Source organism: Nycticebus coucang, chromosome 13 (genome assembly GCF_027406575.1).
Source record: "Nycticebus coucang isolate mNycCou1 chromosome 13, mNycCou1.pri, whole genome shotgun sequence".
Lineage (NCBI taxonomy): Eukaryota > Metazoa > Chordata > Mammalia > Primates > Lorisidae > Nycticebus > Nycticebus coucang.
In genome coordinates, this window is record NC_069792.1 from 72,051,712 (window position 1) to 72,070,046 (window position 18,335).

Here is an 18,335-nt window from a genome sequence, read left to right on the forward strand (position 1 = left end):
TCTGTTATAAAATAAGCCACATTTTTCTGTAAACTTTTCTAGGAGGAAGACTATGTAATTATATCACATAACTTCACTCAAAATCCTGATATGTTTAATGTTATTGATGTGAGGAATGGTTCTTCAAATCCATTAAATTGGAATACTAGCAAGAACGGAGACTGGCACCTTGAAGCAAACACGAGTACTCTGTACTACTTGGGTGTGTACTCGTGAGGCAGAAGTGATGTGTGTATGTGTGTGCGTGTGTGCACAGTGTATATATGTATGTATGCTCGTGTATATGTAGAGATTATGTGATGCTTTATGTGTGAAGCCAAATTGCTAAATGGACAAATGTGTTATGCCATATGGTATACAGCAGGACTCGATAATTGTTTGTTGTATAAAAGGACTGGAGACTAAATTTAGGCTAGAAAACACCTTGAATTGAAACAAAAACGTAGATTTTATGTTTGACAATAACACAAACATAGTTACACATGATCCCAGTAGTTTTATTTCACAGAATTAGGAAAAATGAGTATAATCGGAGCTGGCCTATATTATCTATTTTGTTTCCATTTTATTATTTAATTATTTTGAAAAATGGAAATATTGAAAAATATAATTTAATTAAATTCTTAAGCATTCATTTGTGTCGAGATCTTTTGACTATGTGCTTCTTAATAAAATGTACGTTTTATTAGAATTTCTCTATACCTATTCCGTACATTTGAATTATTCCAAGTTACATACATAAAGGATACTTTTTTAAATGCCATGATTTTATTTACATTCAAATACTTTGATCATCATGTTAATTTAAACCATTTTTATTTCACTTTCAGTGTCGGGAAAGAATGACCTTCCTCACAATCAGCCCACTTCTGGGACCCTGGATCCCCATGTGAAAGATGTTACTATTAATTTTCAAGCTTACTGCTGCATTCTCCAGGATTGCTTTCCTGTACATCCCCCATCAAGACAACCAATTCCTAGGAAGAGACCAGCCACATATAAGTATGTAATAAGAATGTAAGCCTCTTAAATTAGCATCTTTCAGTATCTCTTGACATAGTCCTTTTCATGTGCTAGGGGTGAGATGATACCTTCTGCTTGCACAGAGCTTTGTAGATTACACAGTACTTCCACTCTCATTGCTGTCCTTGAGTCTTACAACCACCTTAATTAAAAAATAGAAAAATCCATTCGTGGATCAATGGGCACTTGGGCTTTTTCCATGACTTAGCAATTATGAATTGGGCTGCAATAAGCATTCTGGTGCAAATATCTTTGTTATAATGTGATTTTTGGTCTTCTGGGTATATACCTAGTATAGGAATTATAGGATCGAGGGTACATGTGAAACTTACTAAATGTAGAATATAAATGTCTTAACACAATAACTAAGAAAATGCCAGGAAGGCTGTGTTAACCAGTGTGATGAAAATATGTCAAATGGTATATAAAAACAGTGTATGGTGCCCCATGATTGCATTAATGTACACAGCTATGATTTAATAATAAAAAAAAAGGAAAAATCTTACAAGGCATTAACTGGTAACCTCATGCTTGCAGAACGTTTGATTTGGATTGTTAGACCTGGCCCAGCTCCCTTATTGGGTAGGTCAGAAAGCTGAAGCCCATAAATGAATTACCTGAGATCACAGGACTTGGTGATGGCTCATCCAGCACAGCGCTAGAAATTAGGTCTCCTTGTTAATCCACTGCTTTCTTAGCAAACAGTGTCTCTAGAATAACCATCATGGGCAAATCTCATAATATAACTTATTTAATTTTATTTCAAATATTTGATGTCTTAAATATGTTTTAATTCTTCTGGTTATAAACTATATATCTTTGTAACTTATATAGCTCTTTACCTTTATTACTTATGTGAAACATCACTTTCTACCTTGTCATAGCAATTACATACATGATGATATTAGCATATCTTGTTACTTATCCTTAAGACCCTTAAAGGGATGATCTTGATTTGATGTATATTTGCATCCCTAATGGTTAATTAATGATGGTAAAAATAATGGTGATGAGAAAAACTAATATTTAGTGGACACTTAATATCCCCCCATTGTGTATCAACCTCAATGATATTTATTAGATGAATTACATCTCAAAATATATAGATACTGCAGTTTTTATTTTATTATATAAAAAATAAATAATTAAATTTGTTTATATATTCTTTCAACCATTAAAAAACTTTTATCAAGTACCTGCTATGTGCCAGGCACTGGGGATTCAATTATGAATAGCATAGATGCAATCCCTGACCTCATGACACTTGCATTTCATCCAAAGAGACAGACAAGACAAGCCAATAAACAGACAGAAAAGTAAACAGAAAATAAAGTACCTAAGTGTGACTTATGAAACATATTATAAAGGGAATGGAAATGAAGGTCCTTACGCAGAGAATGATGTAGCAGGGACTGTCTTGGGGGAGTGGTTAGAGGAGGATCCACTAGAGGAGGGACCCAGAGGAGGGATCACTCCAGCTGTGACCCAAAGGACAAGGAACAGCTTTCCCTGAGAAGGATGGGAAGGAACATTCCAGGGCAGGGAGCAACTTCTACAGAGGCCCTGATGTCTCAGAACTGGCCAGGCCCTCCTGAGCAGGGGGATCCTGGAGTCAGGGTATGGAAACAGACTATTTAGGTCATGCAGGCAGTTCTGAGAAATATGAGAAACCTTTGGATGATTTCAAGCTTAGAAGTGACATACTCAAAGTTACATTTCAAAAAGACCATATTTAGGGTGGTGCCTGCCCCATATGCCAGAGGTGGTGGGTTCAAACCCAGCCCCGGACAAAAACTGCAAAAAAAAAAAATAAAAAGATGGTATTTGCTAATCTTCAGAGTATGTATTACAGAGGAGAAAGCTGGTAGGGAGGGTGTTCATAAAAAGGCCTGGAGACCTTTAGAAGACATATAAATCATCAAGGTCGCTGAATAAAATGGTCTTATATATTCTAAGTAGATATAGTTATTAAATATTTAATTAACATTTATTTGGTTAGCATAATAGATTTAGATTGGTATAGACCAGACTGTGGTAAAGGTACTATGATGATATGCTATATGTATCAGAATATAGTTTTGCTTTCCCCCCACAGTATGAATTTTTTTCCACTGGAAATAGCCACGATTGGATTGATTATTCTGTATTATTCAGATAGCTATTAGCCAAAACAAACAACTGGGGCCTCAAGATTACAATATAAAACTTAAACCTATGCAACTCAAATGCTTTGTTTCGGAGGGACTGGGCTGCAAATAAGAATAACACGTGTGCTAATAGTGATAGTGCTGGTGAAGATAAGTAGGAAGGACTAGCACGTATTAATCTTGAGAAGAGATAGACTAAATCAGTCTTGAATATGTACCAAGCTGATTAGATTATTTAGCCGGATAGATACAAACCTTTAAAAGGGAGGAGGGTGGGGCCTTGGTGTGTGCCACACCTTCTGGGGGCAAGACATGATTGCAAGAGGGACTTTACCTAACAATTGCAATCAGTGTAACCTGGCTTATTGTACCCTCAATGAATCCCCAACAATAAAAAAATAAAGAAAGAAAGAAAGAAAGAAAATTTTTTTAAATCTAAATAACCCTTAACCACTAACTATTTTTTGAAACTCTTTAAGACAATTTTATTTTTCCTTTAGGGATGGGCTCTCGCTGTCATCTAGGCTAGGGTGCAGTGGCTCCATCAGAGCTCTCTGTAACTTTGAACCCCTGGCCTCAAGCAATCCCTTCATGTCAGCCTCCTGAGTAGCTGGGACTAAATGCGCACCACCATGTTCCGCTAAATTTTCTCTTTTTGACTATTTTTTTTAAAGAATATTACAGGCACTTTGGTTGTGTACATTACTTTTGTACAGTTTGAGTCAAAGTTATATAAGTTACCCATCACCCAGATAGTGTGCATTGTACATGTTGGGTGTGAATTTACCCATTTCCTCCTCCTCCCTCCCACCTGCTGGAATTTTCAATGGATTGGAACTGGAGATCATTCTCCTAAGTGAAGAATTACAAGAATGGACAAACACACACCACATGTGCTCACTATTAAATTGGATCTAATCAACATTTATGTGCATATATGGAAATAATTTTTTTTTTACTTTTAGAGACAGGGTCTCCCTAATGTTACCTAGAGTGGTCTTAAACTTCTGGCCTCAAGCAATCTCTCCTGCCTCAGCCTCCCCAGTAGCTGGGATTACAGAAACAAACCACCATGCCTGCTTCCAAGACAAACTTTTTAAAGAGGATTTTGGACTGACAGATTTCTTAGTAATGCATATAAATAGTTAATAAAAATATTAGTATCACGAAATACTAACACAGATACAAGGTTAATATCATAGAATTTTTTTTTTAGTATCATAGAATTTTAATTTTTGTTTACTAGGGTCAAGAGAGCTACATGTGATTGTGAACATTTTCCAACAGGGAAATACCATCAACTTTATATTATTCTTTACAATTTCAATTAAGAGATGGTTTCTAGGAGGCAGGCATAATGATGAAAAGTGGAGACTGTCCTTCAATGTTCTTTCCATATTTATTCCAATGTCACATAGCCCTCAATCTGGATACAGAACCACCACCCTCACCCCAGCCCAGCAGAGCCTTACTCTCACTGAATCATCCTCCCCATTTCCAAGACCATTCTTCCTGCCCCTCCCTTCCCAGAGTCTATCCAGTTATATCATTCACCACCTTTCCTCATGAAATAGCACCATGTGCCAAGGGTCTTTTAAACAGACAAGGCATGCTTTTTATTTTTTTAACTTCTCCACTATGTAAAATCTTATTAGAAAATTGAATAATTTACACGTTATTAAAAAATAAGGTATATATCACAGCAAATAGATTTAATTGGAGAAAAAGTGACTCAAACTGTGGGTGGAAAAGTAATTTCCTTCAAAGGAAAAAAACAACAACATGTAGTTTGTGTGTGTCAAGTGGTTTACTAACTGCACATACTAGCTTGCCTATTTAGTGAAATTATAAACTATCTAATTTGTATTCTGTCAACCCTAAAACATCTAATATAGTGCTACGTCCTAAGGAGGTGGTCATTAAATATACAAATATAATGATTTATGGAAATATTTCCCTTCTTTTTTTTTCAGTTTATGGTCAAATGATTCTTTTTGGCAATCATCTCGAGAAAATAATTATACTGTACCCTACCCGGGAGCAAATGTGGTTATTCCTGAAGGTAAACACATAAACACAAATGAATAAAATGTATGTGTTTATATAATTGAATATAACTTCTATGGCAGGGAAGATGCCACAGTAGTTAGGTTTCTATCTTTCTGCAGCACACCTTGATAAAAAAGCAAATGTGAACAAATGGACTCTTGTTATTTGCCCTGAATGCTGAACCTGGCCTTCTGGGGTTTATGTGAGTTTCCACCAGACTATTAACAATAGCAGATTTTCTGGAAGAGATGGGAATCAATCTTTGTGGAAAGATGGACCATAAACTTCAAAACCAGGACTCATTGATAATCCGTCCATGTTCTGTTATAGATTGTAGTCTATGGATTATATTTTTGAAGTGTTGTTTTGTAGGAACATGGATTGTAGCTGACACTGAGATGCCACCCATGGAAAGGCTCATTATTTGGGGGGTTCTAGAACTGGAAGATAACTATCACGTAGGAGCTGCGGCGACTTCTTCCAGAAAAGTTGTTTTGAATGCTACATATATATCACTGCAGGTAAGAGTAAGGGTCTTGTCATTTAAATCCTTATTAATCAAGTTCTAAAATGTAGATTTACTGAAAAACTACTGAGCACATTCAGTTGGTGTGAATAAAAGTCCAGCTGGCTTTTAGCCTACAAAATGCATGCCCCGGGTAAATCCAATACACAGAGGGGCCATGAAGTTCGTGTGTGATTTAAATAGTAACAATTATTTAAATTGTATACAAACTTTATGGCCACCCTGTACTTCTACTCTCCACTAAACATTTCTGAGGAGTAATTGTCACGGTATTCTGGAATGTGAGGTCTACCCAGTTTCAATTCTACATAGAAATATAGCTATGTGTGCTATTATTAGATAAGGCTATATCTGACCACTTGCTCCAACGAAGAATCAATCCCTAGGAGTTACAGAAAAAACTTAAGATAATGTAGTCTTTTTTATTTTAGAAAACAGTTTTTCTTAAAACAAATGGGCATAGATGAAATTATGAAAACAAGAGAAGATAATCAAGGAGTTGCAATTATTTGAAACAATCACCACCTTCTCTTGTGAAACTCAGATGGTCTTGAACATGTAACAGCTTTCTCAGTTTAATGGAAATGGTCCTGTCAGTGTGTGTGAAAAAGGACATCCTACCCAAAAAGGACATCCTACCCAAAAAGCTATTAGGCACCATTAAAAAATAAAAATGTTTAGTAGCTTTTCTTTGAGGAAAGAAACAAAGTCCAGAAAACTGGCTTTAATGTTTTAAAAGTGCATTATACTTTGATGTCTGGCTTTGAGGTCAATTAAAGATGCTGTTGCATCTTTATCTCATTGTTTTTCAGTTGGGTAACCTTGGGTAAGTTACTTGACCTCTTTTAGCATCAATTTTCTCACTTGTGAAATAAGAATAATAATACCAATTCATGGCTTTAATGTAAAGGTTACATGATGTGACGCCTTACACGTGATGGCTGACATGGAATCATCAAGCATTTAACGATAGCTCCTATTATTAACAACGATGGCTAAGAAATGGCATAGTTTGGGTGTAAGTGGAAGAGTGTATTTTGTTTGTGGCGTAGGACATTCAAATGCAGTTGGATCTGGTCAAACACCTCCACTTTAGTTTTAAGAGACATCAGTTTTAGGTCTAGATATTTGATAGTATATAGGTATTGAATTTGAATTTGAATTAACTGCCTATCCCAAAGTAAATGGGTTAAATTAAAGTTACTTTCAGTTATAGTACTGTTCTTTATGTAGCAAAACTCATTCCTTTTTACCAGGGGAGGCTACCAGTGACTTCTTAACCCCCCTTTTTATGAGGGATTTACTTTTTCTGCTCAATTTTTAAGTATTAATGATTTTCTATTTCACTGTAGGGAGGTAGATTAATCGGTGGCTGGGAAGATGACCCTTTTAAAGGAGAACTAAACATTGTTCTCAGAGGAAATCATTCTACCCCAGAATGGGCTCTTCCAGAAGGACCAAATCAAGGGGCAAAAGTCTTAGGTATGTGTCTCCAGATACTGAAAGTGTCATCTCGGTTTTGAGAATCCACTTCAAAATATACATCACTAAAGTACGAATCAGATCATGGTATTATGGTATCAGTAGCGTTTACAGACTGTTGAGTATAGTAAAGGGTTATATAAAAGTAGGAGAAATGTAAAAAAATTAAATTATATCTGATTACACCAGATAAAAATCGATAATGAATGTGTGCATTTTAAACCAAAACAGAACTTATTACAAAACTAACATTAACAAATCTCTCCATCTGTGTATTATTTCTTTGGTCTGGTTTTCTTCGTAATCTTTTTTTATGTCAGTAATAATCCCCTTCATATACTTTAGTGCTTTCTTCTTTAAAGTAACTGCCCTGCACATTATTCCATTTACACTATTAATAAATGATCTGTGCATCAGTTGACTCTGCTATCAATTATTCAATCACAACAGTTGCTGAGATTTAATTTCCCAGCTGCCTGGGTACATTGTGCTTGTTCCTATTGGAGCCTAGAATGCAAACACCCTGAAAGAGTTTAATTTGGTCACAACGGACAACTGCTTGTATGAATACTACTGCATATTTATTTAGGAGACACATGTAAGCATGCGCTACAATTGCTCCACTGTACACTTTCTAAAACTGACACCCAGTAAATAAGGGGACAAAAAACATGGCTCAAGTTTAAATAGCTCACCACTGGCAAATTTCCTGAGGTAATTCAATCTTAAAAGAAAAAAAAAATATATATATATACACACACAGAGAGAAAAGGCATATTACATACATATATATGTTTTATGTGTTTGTTTTTTATTTCAAAAGTGACACTTCCAACAACACAGAACACCATCAAGAAAATATTTATTAGAAATATACATCTTTCCAATTTTGTCTCCCTTAAGGAATCTAGCATAACAATTTTTATGTGTCTCCTATGTTCTTTATCTATGACTATATTCATATTACATGCACCGATTTATAGTAGTCATATTGTTCCTTTTATAAAATCATGATAAAACTCATTATGTCATTATGCAATTTTCTTTTCTCAGCTAACATATTACATACATCTTTCTAGATCAAAACTTATAGATAAAACTTTTCTTTTTCATAGGATTATTACTCCACAGCACGTGTATTAATATAATGAAATTTATTCCATCCTTTTGCTATTGATGTACAGTTAGATAAATTCCAGTTTTCTAATATTTCCAAATATTGCTGTGGTGAACATAGCCATCCATGCTTTCTATATGGTTTTAATTTCCATGCACCACATTCCTAGAAGTAGGACTAAGGATTAAAGTCTTCTTACACATCGTTCTATTTTCAAACATTCACTCACTTACTAAAATATATCAATTAACAGTTTCATTTTACAATAGCAGCTAACTCAGTGCCACGGGGAGAATTGATAGGAATGTGTTTTTCTCCTTCAGGGGTGTTTGGTGAACTGGATCTTCATGGAATTCCACATTCAATATATAAAACTAAACTATCAGAAACTGCAGAGGCAGGTTCCAAAGTGCTATCTCTGACAGATGCCGTGGATTGGCAGGTAGAGAAAATACTTTACGGCAGAAAATGAACGTACACAGTGGGTCACCTAAGAAAGAGTTCTTTCCTACTCTGAGACTTTTATTTTCTCATGTGATTAACTAGATGAGAGATTTGTATTTTACTTTTTTTTTTTTTTTTTTTTTTACCGGGACCGGGTTTGAACCCACCACCTCCGGCATATGGGGTTAGCGCCCTACTCCTTTGAGCCACAGGCGCCGCCAGAGATTTGTATTTTACAATCACTTTGCAAAGGATGACCTGATTGCAGGCATTTAAAAATTGTGGAATATAGAAAGAACCTTATATATATTACTAGTCAAAAAAGAAAAATATAAAAATTCTAGGTTAAAAATATTTATCATAATTTGTTGCAAAACAGAAAATGGAATTATTTTAAATACATTTTATTGTTTCTTTGTTTACCTCTTCATTTGTGATTTGTGATTTTACATGTTAAGGTTTGGAAAGAAAACAAATCCAGATGCCCAGTGATATCCAAATAATGCTTGTGTTAAATGAGAGATTTTGGTAAAATATAAATGGTGCCAATTCTCATCATCTCTTCCTTTACCATATACATAAATGATATGCAGACCACAGAGTCCACGTTTTACAAATCCTCTTTTATTATTTGCTTGTTCACTTTTATTTTTAGAATGAACTAAGCAACAATAACAACAAAAAAAAAACCCACAAATATATCCCATTAAAATAAGTATTTCTCTTGGAAAAGCATATTTATAGCTTCTGTAAATCTAGATTTAGGTACATCATGTATTTTTTTTATTCTTTGGCATTCATTGAGGGTACAAAGAATTAGGTTACACTGATTGCATTTGTTAGGTAAAGTCCCTCTTATAATTGGGTCCTGCCCCCCAAGAGGTGTGCCATATACCACAATGCCAAAGAATCAGAGAAATGAATGGATTCTGTTTCCAAGCTCTCAGATCTCAGCCAGTTCCCTTCTGGTAAGAATGAGCTTTAGGATTAGAACAAAGAGAGTCTCAGTCTGAGCAAATAATCAAAACATATGGGTTTGGCCTCAATGTAGTTTAAAATTGGTAAATAGAAGGAGGGTTTATGGGAAAGTTATCTACTTACAATATATTCTTACTTGTGATAGGTTGGGTGTGATTACTTTTTAAAGAGAGTAATTAGGGTGGCGTCTGTGGCTCAAAGGGGTAGGGCACCGGCCCCATATGCCAGAGGTGGCAGGTTCAAGTCTAGCCCTGGCCAAAAATTGCAAAAAAATAAAAAATTAAGAGAGTAATTGATTTCAGTATCCCTATTATTTTTCCAATTAATATTTTATGCAAATTATTTATCCAAGTAGTATTTAAACAAACGTCACATACTTTTCTAAGGCTTTGGGGATTCAGTGGTGAAATATGTTCAAGCTATCGTGGGACTGGCACTGGGACTGGAGATATAGATGTTACATGGACAAATAAATTTATGTTAATCCCAGATTATAAGGCACATGATAAAGAAAACAAAATAGGTAGTATAATAGGGACTGTCATGGTAGAAGGTGGCAGATAACATGAAATAGGGTGTCCAGAAGGCCTTTCTTAAGGGAACATTTGAGCAGAGACTTAGATGACAAGAAGGAGCTTAGTATACAGAGTAAAGAACTTAGCCTTGCCCTTTAACTTTCCTCAGCCCTTTCTAACACCTTTCAGGGACATGAAGTGATAATTAACTGTGTAAAAAAAAAAAAAACTTAGGGAAATTTTATTAAGTCCTAAATATTGTCCTGATTAGTTTTTAATAAAAATATGAGTACACTTCCTACCATTTCTTTGATTTTTAAAAATATGTATATATATTGCTGTGATTTAAACAAACTACTGAATTTAAAGAAATGCTGAAATAATTCAAAATTCAGAACTTTCAATATCAAACACAAGCATGTTTGCTATTAGAGACCTCAATGTACCATTTTTTTCTGATAATGGTGTGATAGCTAATCAGATAAGAATTAAATTTGAATTTTTAATACTGTTATTAATAAATGTAAAACTATTTTTTAAAATGTTCTCAATTTGGCACTTGGCTCTTTCTAAGGAGAGAGAAGAGATTGTGATAACAACCACAAGCTATGATTTCCACCAGTCAGAAACAAGGAGTATTGTTAAAATCCTGCATGATCGCAAAGTTCTCATTCTCAATGAGAGCCTTTCCTACACTCACCGTGGTAAGTGGCTGCTGTTTAACCAAATACAAATATAACTCAACTGTCTTGAAAGAGTTCCTATAAAGAATATTTTATAGGGTGGTGCCTGTGACTCAAAGGAGTAGGGTGCCAGCCCCGTATATGGGAGGTGGTGGGTTCAAACCCAGCCCCAGCCAAAAAAAATAAAAAATAAAAAAAGAATATTTTATAGGAACATTACATTCAGATTGGCACTGACACCCCAGGGGTGCTGCTGTTCGTGTGTTGGCTTTCCATTGCCCCTTGTGTATGCATTCATTCATTCAGCAAAGACCTACTCTTATGACATTTTATAGGGTAAGGCTCCGCACTTTGTACTCTAAGCAAGCTTCTAGCTGATTCTTGTGTACACTGAAATGCGAGAATCCTTGATCCAAAAGCTTTATTCAATTTGTTCCATGGACATTCTTTGCTGTTGCTGCCTTGAGACTAGCTACAATAAAATGATAGAACTATAATTCTCAGGGAGAAAGGATATAAGCATCATCCAAGATGACTGTTCCATTTATAGGAGCAGGGCCTTCCCAGCACCCCAGCCTTCCTGCGTCTGACAGGCTACCTCCATTGGGATCTCAGGAAGTGGGAGGGGACAGGACTGTGAGGTTAGAAAAGCCTTGCAGAAGCTTCGGATGCACATAGGAGCTCCTGCGGAATAGACCGGCAGACCTTTGACCTGCACAAAAAAGCAGCTTAATAGAACTTTTTGAAGCACATGTGTCTGTAATTCTATGTCACCTAATTTTCTTTAAGTGAAAAAGAATTGTTTTATCGGATAACCTTTAATCACAATTAATAGTAAAAACAATTGGTTTTTGAGATCTGATGTTACAGATTCTTTCATTTAGAATATCAAACATTTCTGCTTGGCACCCATAGCACAGTGGTTACAGCATCAGCCACATACACTGAGGGAGCCAGGTTTGAACCTGGCCCAGGCCAGCTAAACAACAATGACAACTGCAACAAAAAATAGCTAGGCGTTGTGGCTGGTGTCTGTGGTCCCAGATACCTGGGAGGCTGAGGCCAGAGAATTGCATGAGTCCAAGAGTTTGAGGTTGCTGTGACCTGTGACGCTACAGCACTCTACCCAGGGCTACATAGTGAGACTCTGTTTCAAAAAGAAAAAGAAACAAAGAAAAAATATCAAACATTTCTCTCTGACATACACCTGTTTGTCTTAAAGTTTTGAGTAAGATTTCTGGAAGTGTAGAGTGAGATTTAGGTTATGTTTTCACAAATAATTAAGATGTAAATATACAGACTGTTTTTGATACGCTACTTCTGTTTAGAAAGAATTGCGGTTCATACAAAATATGCTTCGGGAAAATGGAGCAAAACAAGGTTTAAGTGTAAGGAGAAAAAATATCTATATTGCCTCTTCTCAGGGCCTCAGGAAAATTATTTTACTTATCTCTACTTCATTCCTCATCTATTAAAATTGCCATATGCTTCTCAATTTGCCATGCAATTTTTTCATATGTAATTTGAAACGATCGCAAACTACCCTCAAGTTTTTTTTAAGCAATAACTTTATAATTGCTGATTATCATAATCTTTTTAAAATACATGGAAGAAATATTTTCAATTTTATTTCAGTTTGTAAATAAAAGAATAGCATAATATCATTTGTCATTCATATATGCTCCAGTGTTTAAATTTGATCAGTCCATGCATTTTTGCAGATTTGGGGCATGTTAGGAGGTTGTTTAGCCTATGAACTATAAAGAGTAATAAATACAAGTATTTCTCAGCACTGGCAGTAACCTAGCTGTCCTTCTGTTACAGCTGAAAGTTACCATGTCCTTGAAACAGGTCAGAGCTACACATTAGCAGCTGATGTTGGGCTACTGAGTAGGAACATCAAAATAGTTGGTGAAGATTACCCAGGTTGGTTCAAGGACTCTTTTGGTGCACGCATTCTGGTTGGCTCTTTCACTGAAAATATGATAACATTTAAAGGTTGGTATAAATTTGACTTATTTTTTTTTTTTTATTGTTGGGGATTCATTGAGGGTACCATAAGCCAGGTTACACTGATTGCAATTATTAGGTAAAGTCCCTCTTGCAATCATGTCTTGCCCCCATAAAGTGTGACACACACCAAGGCCCCACCCCCTCCCTCTATCCCTCTTTCTGAGACTTATTTTTCTAAATGAAACATAACATAGTCTCTTCCATTTTCAATCAGTGCTTACCTAATTGTCACTTCTGAACAGGATTATGTAGAAAAATAAATCTTTCAGCGTTAATTATGTAGCCCAAGTAAATTTACCTTCCAAGTAAATTTCCTAAGATGATTGCCATTCATTTTATCCTCTTAAACAATAAGAATTATCAAACAATGACCTTAGCTAAATCATCCTGTCACTCAAATGGAAATTATCTTCTAACAAGCACAACAGACCGTCTGGTCCCTTGGTCTTGTTTTAAGAAACATTTCAATCATATACCAAAAAATGGAGCAAGTGATAGAGTAATTCTTGTCATCAAATAATAGTTCCCATTTCTCCAGCTCATTCAATTCCTTCCTTCCTTCCTTCTTTTACATTCTCTTTGTTCAAATCAGGATCTAAATAAGATCCACATTGCTGTTGGTTATGAATTTTAAATTACTTTGATTCATTTCTCTTTCCTTCAAATTTACTTGTAAAAGAAGCTGTTCATCTACAAGGTCAATCAGGTTTGCAAATTCCTACTAGAAAAAGTGCTACAAACCTCATTGCTGAATATCACTGCAGTCACCAGCTGGCCAAGGGCAGTACCCTGAAGGTGACCATGGTTATAGTCAGCAACGAGGTAAGTAGCACTTCTTCTAAGAGTTTGTGAACTTCCTTGGAGATTGCATGCCTGGAACTTAACTTGTTCCTGGGTCTCTGTATTTCCAATGCATAAATAGTTTAAAGTTAGAACCCCGATCGGACTCAGGCTCAATTGTTAAGCAAGAATTCTCCATAGCTGGAGTTGTATTTTTTCATCAGTAGCCATGACTCTTTCTCCTCTTGTTATGTTAGCAGCAATTAATGATCATTTCCTAGCACAATTAAATCACAGAAGTTTAAAATGGTGACATTTTAATTCTGCCATTCCTGCTCATCTGTAATCTGTGATACCTCTACAAAGAGAAGCACCCTAAACCACCATGTCACTACCTTGAAGGAAATTTCTTATAGGAAATGCAAGAAAAATGCTTGATTCTCTCCCTATATTGACTAGTTTTAAAAATAGTGAGCTGGTTCCCAAGGATCCTCCAAAGGTACCAAAGAGTTTTTATTTGTTTTGTTTTATTTTTAGTATAAGCTCATGGATTTAAACACATTTCATATATTCAAATCCATTGTGACTCTTAATCTCGTTGGTACTCACAAGCTCTCTTCGGCCTGCAGAATCTTTTCATGTTGATGCCCAACCTTTTAATGTGATTTAGTTTTTTTAAGCCTCTTCTCTTTTTGATATGAAAGCACATCTTGCAGTTTTCTTCTGAGACTGGCAATCAGTCATTCCTCCAAGTTATCCTGGCTTTTCCTGGGAGATGATATTTGTGTCCTATAATCAGTCCCAGGATTGATCATTCATTCTTGCTTTGAACTATTTCTGTAGGTCCAGACTTATCCACATATTCCATTTTGTAACAGCTCTATTTTAGAAAATCTTTATATTGAGCAGTTATCCCACTATAACTTTCACCTAACGGCCATAATCTGCCAACAGAAACATTAGGTAAATTAAATCTCGTGTCTTCCTTATGTTATACATTCTTAATGGGACAATGTTACCCCCAACGAGGTGAAACTTGATTCTTGGGGGACCAAACATTTTAAATATTACTCCTCCAAAAAGCCACTATATATTAACGGATATATGATAAACCTGTTATTAAAACGTTGTAAGAAGAGAAGGCCATTAGGAAAAAACTGTCTAAAAAGATTCTGTGAAGGAAACAATGACAAAAAGATTTGAGAAATACTGCCTTTCAGGGTTAAAGAAGAAAATAAAAAATGAAGTTTTCATAAAAAATTTAAACTTTATGTAGCTTTTCAAAAATGTCTGATTCTAACTGTTGTAAGAAAAAAAAATTTAAATGTACCACTATTCCAGGAAATGCAAGAATAAGTAACGTGGAATTTTATCACAGTGGTCAAGAAGGCTTCAGGGATAGCACAGATCCAAGATACGCTGTAACGTTTCTTAACCTAGGACAGGTTTGTACTTTATTTTTAATTTTTGCATATATGAAAAATGCCATAAATATTTTTACTTTTATTTTCATTTGACTTAACTAAATAGCCATGTCTTACATAGCTAAACTATATTCTAATATAAGAAAACTTTCTTGCATGTATTTCCCATTAACTGTTCAAACAGTTTCTGTTAAACAAAGTGAATGTTGCTTAAATTTCCCACATGAAAAGCATGTCCATATGTTTATGCCTTTATTAAAAATGAGAAAATAAATATTCTGAGAGGGCTAGTGATTTGAGGAAAATGAAAGAAGCATATTTCTTAATAGAAATTAAAAAAAAATCTTGTAGGTTTAGCGTTGAAACTTCAAACTTGCTTACTGACTTGTTCTTACAAACATTTGAATTGTAACTAACCCCTTGCTTAGAATATTATTTTTTGTAATTAAAAAATCTTAACTTGTCATATGGTAAACTATTTTGAAAAATAATTTTATATATTTTTAGGCCATAATAGAAATATAAATGCATAGAAAAGCACTTGATAATTTTTCATCAGCATTTAAAGTAAGCATATATGTTTTATTTAATAATAAACACAAGATGTATGTAAATTTCCCAGGATTCAAAGACTTATTGGACAAACATCTTCCTTTAAGTAAAAGTAAATTGAGTGTTGATCAAGGATCATTGACTGAAAAATCACCTCCTTCAATTCTTTTCTTTTAATATATTTTAGTTTTATTTTATAAATGCTTACTGAATTCCCGTGTTTTATAGATTCAAGAACATGGAGCATCTTATATCCGAGGCTGTGCTTTTCACCATAGTTTCTCTCCAGCAATTGGTGTGTTTGGGACAGATGGGTTATACATAGATGATAACATCATTCATTTTACAGTGGGGGAAGGTAAGATAATAATATTTTGGTTCAAATCACATATCCTTCTCAGGCAATCTTATCTGTAAACTCTACAGTCATGCTGTCCAATTGATCTTTCTGTGAGGAGGGAAAAGGTTTATATCTGTGCTGCTTAATACAGTAATTACTAAAGCCACATGTGGCTGTGGCTTCCAAGCACTTAAATTGTGGCTAGTGTAACTGAGCAACTGAATTTTTAATTTAAATCGTACTTGATTTATATGCGAATAGCCACATGTGGCTATGTATGACTATCATATTGGACACTATCACCCTAGAACTTGGCAGAATTACTAACAGATCATATTTTTATTTGATTCATCTAATCACTAATTATTTAAATTATTACAACTTTTAGAATACCCTTCACATACATGTATCAATAATAGAGTTAGCTTAAATAAACATCATTTTATAAAAAAAAATTATATAAAATTTTAGGTATGTTTTGTATCTTTCATATCCATATAAAGTGTAACAAAAACTTTTTAAATGTATATAAAAAGCTATAAATAGATGTGTTTGTTGCAGTCCACGGGAGAGCTGTGAACCCACAGAATTAACTGGCACCCCAGAAGATCTCAGAGTTCACTGTCAGAGTTCAGAGGACTCACTCTAAAGTCTAAGAGGATCATTGGTTAGGCTCAAACTGGAAGGATGATTTCATAGAAAAAATGAAGGACGCCATCCATAGTATTCATTTGTATTTTCTTTATTTTTATTTTTATAGGCATAAGAATATGGGGGGATGCCAACCGGGTCCGAGGAAATTTGGTTTCACTTTCAGTTTGGCCAGGAACCTATCAGAACAGAAAAGATTTAAGTTCAACTCTCTGGCATGCAGCGATTGAGGTAGACCAAATTTATAATTGTACAATATTATAATTTATAATCATAATTTCTGTAGAAATGAGAAATCTCAAAATGTTATGAAAAGCTATTTCATCCTGAGAGATTGCTGAAATTAAAAAAAATGAGCTACGTAAAGGAGTGAACGGAACTCTTAGCAAGATGTAGGCTCTGATAGTCATTGTTTGTTTGTTTTCTTTGTTTTGCTGTCTAACTGTTCTCTTCTTTCCTTTTTTCTCTCTAACATCATTTATTACTTTCAAATTCTGGTTCAGGGTCTCTGCTGCTAATTGACTGAGTGCTTCACATCTGTTACTGCCTAATTCTGGATGTAGTCTCCACCCTCCTATGGAAAATTACAGTCTCTAATTCCCTTTCCCATCCAAAATTGTTACAATTCAATGTGAAAGCTTATTTGCATTTCTCCCATGTTACTAATTGGAACCTTCTTGTTTCCCATCACGTTCCTCAGTTCCTGTGGCTATTTGTTTAGATATGAAGTGCAATTAATGAGAAACATAAAAACCAGAAAGTACAGAAGAAAGACTTGAAGAAAATAGTCAGCTTTCTTTTGTTTTTGTTATATTTATTTATACCATAAGATCAAAAAAGGAATTCAATGTAGTCGTCTTTGAAACGTGGGATAAGGATGGAGGTTTTGTATAACTATTAATTATTATCTTAAAATAAAAGTTGAAAACTGAAATTTAGTATACATGAGGTAAAGATGTTCTCTCATTATATATTTATAGCTATTAGAATGAACTCAAATTTCAATGCCAAATCTTTAAAGTTATCGATAGCATGAATTCCATTTGACTCTATTTTTATCATAATCTGTTTTTGCTTTTTTTTTTTTTTAGACAGTTTCACTTTGTTGCCCTCAGTCGAGTGTGATGGTATCATGGTATCATAGCTCACAGCAACCACAAACTCTTGGGCTCATGTGATCCTCTTGCCTCAGCCTCCGAGTAACTGGGACTACAGATGCCCACAACAATGACCAGCTAGTTTTTTTAGAGTTGGGGGTCTTGCTTTTCCTCAGGCTGGTCTTGAACTCATGAGCTCAGGCAATCCACCTGCCTTGACCTCCCACAGTGCTAGGATTACAGGTGTGAGCCACCACGCCTGCCCTTATTTTATCATAATCTCTTAAAATAAAGATGATTAATATAATGGAGACTTTTGACCATTTTGCCGACACTGTAGGGAAGAACTAAACCTGTGCTCTGTGCTTCCATTTTTACCACTTTGACTTGGCTCATAAAATAAAATTGTTCAGTAGTTGCCCAACATGCTAATCTTGTTTGTGATTATAGCAAATTTTATTTAAATGAGTGAATGTTTCCATTGAATCTTCTGGTCCACTCCAATTGCCTTCAT

General features: G+C 35.0%; 1 protein-coding gene across 2 annotated transcripts in view; it reads left to right on the top strand.

Moving 5' to 3' along the window:
- Nucleotides 1-18,335, top strand: part of PKHD1L1 (PKHD1 like 1) — a 167,600-nt gene that overhangs the window by 99,407 nt on the left and 49,858 nt on the right. For both annotated transcript variants that reach the window (XM_053559209.1, XM_053559208.1), the window contains exons 52-62: nt 43-202; nt 831-1,002; nt 5,144-5,232; nt 5,592-5,740; nt 7,098-7,227; nt 8,668-8,786; nt 10,856-10,985; nt 12,789-12,962; nt 15,099-15,202; nt 15,962-16,091; nt 16,834-16,955. In XM_053559209.1, the coding sequence (XP_053415184.1) occupies nt 43-202; nt 831-1,002; nt 5,144-5,232; nt 5,592-5,740; nt 7,098-7,227; nt 8,668-8,786; nt 10,856-10,985; nt 12,789-12,962; nt 15,099-15,202; nt 15,962-16,091; nt 16,834-16,955 (1,479 nt within the window). The remainder of the gene's footprint in view (nt 1-42; nt 203-830; nt 1,003-5,143; nt 5,233-5,591; nt 5,741-7,097; nt 7,228-8,667; nt 8,787-10,855; nt 10,986-12,788; nt 12,963-15,098; nt 15,203-15,961; nt 16,092-16,833; nt 16,956-18,335) is intronic.